Source organism: Dicentrarchus labrax, unplaced genomic scaffold (assembly GCF_905237075.1).
Source record: "Dicentrarchus labrax unplaced genomic scaffold, dlabrax2021, whole genome shotgun sequence".
NCBI classification, from domain to species: Eukaryota; Metazoa; Chordata; class Actinopteri; family Moronidae; genus Dicentrarchus; species Dicentrarchus labrax.
Genome location: NW_026136706.1, coordinates 22,352,539 through 22,355,162, shown reverse-complemented (window position 1 = coordinate 22,355,162; position 2,624 = coordinate 22,352,539). Strand labels below are relative to the sequence as shown.

The 2,624-nt window shown below is 43.8% G+C and overlaps 1 protein-coding gene across 1 annotated transcript; it reads left to right on the top strand.

The window, feature by feature from the left end:
• The first annotated feature begins 764 nt into the window (after nucleotides 1-764).
• On the top strand, nucleotides 765-2,276 carry olig1 (oligodendrocyte transcription factor 1). Its single transcript, XM_051403162.1, has one exon. It carries the CDS (start codon nucleotides 1,108-1,110, stop codon nucleotides 1,876-1,878), a length of 771 nt encoding a protein of 256 aa, XP_051259122.1. The 5' UTR covers nucleotides 765-1,107; the 3' UTR covers nucleotides 1,879-2,276.
• Nucleotides 2,277-2,624: the final 348 nt, after the last annotated feature.

Genomic DNA, 2,624 nt, shown 5'->3' with positions numbered 1-2,624 from the left:
TCTTGCAAATAAAAAAACACTTGTCAGAGCAATGGCAATGTCCTTGTTTACCTTTATTCACAATTGTATGCCACCTGTTTTACTGACACTGTCAGACTGTCCTCCTCCACTATAACCCATATACACTACTGTACAATACTTTCACTTTGATTTAAATTTTTCTTTTACAGCAATGTCCAGGCAAAGATAGGCATGGCATAAAGAACAATATAGAGGTTACAGTACAGCCTGGAGAAAAAGGATCATCCTCTTCTCTGCTTGAAAAACTTTGTCTCATCATATCAAAAACACCGTAAACGTCAGCTCATGGGAGTTTTTATCTTTAGTTGTGCAAATGTTCAATCTGAGCTTGGTAAGACCAGTTTTAATGCTGATGCTTCTTACACATGGAATAATACAAAATTACAAAATAAAAGATTACCATAGAGTTAATTGTCAATTCTTAATGGAATGTTTGAATTGTGCTTTTATGTCTAATGCTTTCATGCTGTACAGTCTTACTCCTCAAACAGAGATCCTGATCTCAATAAGATTTTTTTCTTTTAATACCTTGCTTTAAAGTGTCACAATTTTCAATAGGATTCTTCTGGTTTTACCACCTTCTACCAGTTGTTTCTCATTTAGCTGTCCAATATGAAAAAGGTCAGACGTGCATATGTGTGTTTCTAAAGAGCACATCATGTGTCTGGGAGGAGTTCAGCTGAGGTGGGGGTATGTGAGGGGAGCATTTAGCTCACTTTTCCACTGTGTGTGCTGTCATTCTTGCCGCACGCAGCTGTGGAAATGAGATAAAACTGAGCGGCCACTTTAGGAAGCTCTCACTCACTGGTGCAGCCAGAACCCTCTGAAGCCCCAAAGTAAAAGCCTTTGGAGACTTGTCATTGTGCTGGATGGCAGCTGTATTCTGCGTGCAAAGGGGGGATCAACAGGTGGAGGCAATGAAGATTTGATTTTTGCAGTTTGTGGATTTTCTTTTAAAAACAGAACTATATTTTTTCCTTGATTATTTTTGATTTGTCTCTCAAGCTTTACCTTTTACTAAATACAGTTTTAGGAAGACGATACCGAACTACAAATTAAGAAGACTGGCACACCTCTTAAGAGACTATGAATGTGCTGTCAAACCCAGTGATCAGGGCCCAGGAGCAGTCTCTAGCTCTCTGTGGACCCGGGTCTGTCCAGGATTTACCCCACTGCCCTCCAGGGTTCAACCTGAGCTCTCGCCTAAATCCTCCACCCATGCTTGGCCTCCAGAGTGGCCAAAGATCCACCAAACCTCAGAGAGAGCTGAGCCCAGAGGAACAGCAGGAGCTTAGGAGGAAGATCAATAGCAGGGAGAGGAAGCGGATGCAGGACTTGAACATCGCCATGGATGCCCTCAGGGAGGTCATGGTGCCTTACGCTTCCTCGCCATCTTCTGCTTCCACCTCTCAGTCTCACCAGCCCGGAGCTCCACCAGGCCGCCGGCTCTCAAAGATCTCCACCCTGGTTCTGGCCAGGAACTACATCTTACTCCTGGGTTCGTCTCTGCAGGAGATGCGGCGGCTGTTGGGGGAGGTAAGCGTGGGGATGGGGGTGAACACAGGACCGGTCCCCCGGCTGCTGCTCACTGGAGGGTGGCCCCTCATCTCTGGCCCCAGTCAGCTCCTCCTCACCCAGGAGTCCCTCCTCAACTCAGCAGCATCCTCCTCCTCTTCCTCCACTTCATCGTCCTCTGCTGCTAAATGTCCCCTGTTGTCGCCGGGCCCCATGGAGGCCTCGCTGGCCCCTGTGCAGTGGAGCTCTGCAGGGGCCTCAGGAGGGCCCCTGTGCCCCTGTGGAGTCTGCAGACTGCCCAGATTTAGCCACTCCACTCCGGCCCCAAGATTCCCAAAGTGACACCTTAAAGTTGAAGAGGATTTCCCAAGAACGGACTTGATGACTGTTACATGTATGCAACATGGTTTTTATATGAATTGCTATTTAACATTTTTAACATGTTTATAATAATTTACTGCAATTACTTACGATTATAGTTTGATCTTCTTAAACACAATGGATCTATGCTGTAGTTGGTAATGAAGTAAATCTAATAATCTCCTTTATGTTTCAGAAATAAGTTGCATATGTCACAAACAGAGAAACAACTTTGATGATTCTTGTAGAAAGTGTGAGGTGTAATGGCTGTGTGTGTGGTGCATTTGATTGCAGTGTTTGATTGTTGTGCTGCTGTGTGAAAGATACCAAATCAAGGACGCCTTTGAATTAAAAAAAACAATATTTAAAACCTCTGAAAACCTATTCTCAGTTTCTTACTATATCCTACTGAACTCATTATTAGCTGCCAAAGTAGTTTGTCTTGTGTGTCTGTGCACTTCTCACTGGTTTGAAGTGTGCAGGGTTGTGTTATAAAATGGTGATGTCATGTTTTTCCAATCACTAATTACAATTTAGCAATATACTCTGAGAGTGACAGTTCTTTGATTGTGTGTTTGTTTCCTGTTTTTTCCCTAACTTTTACTTTAATTGTTGCTTATCTAATATTCAGTATTTTATATTAAAGATTGTGTGTGTGTGTGTGTGTGTGTGTGTGTGTGTGTGTGTGTGTGTGTGTGTGTGAGGGAGCGGTAGAGAGCATGCAGGTG

Excerpts from the sequence above, each read along its gene's own strand:
- olig1 (XM_051403162.1), top strand. The coding sequence starts at position 1,108 with ATGAATGTGCTGTCAAACCCAGTGATCAGGGCCCAGGAGCAGTCTCTA.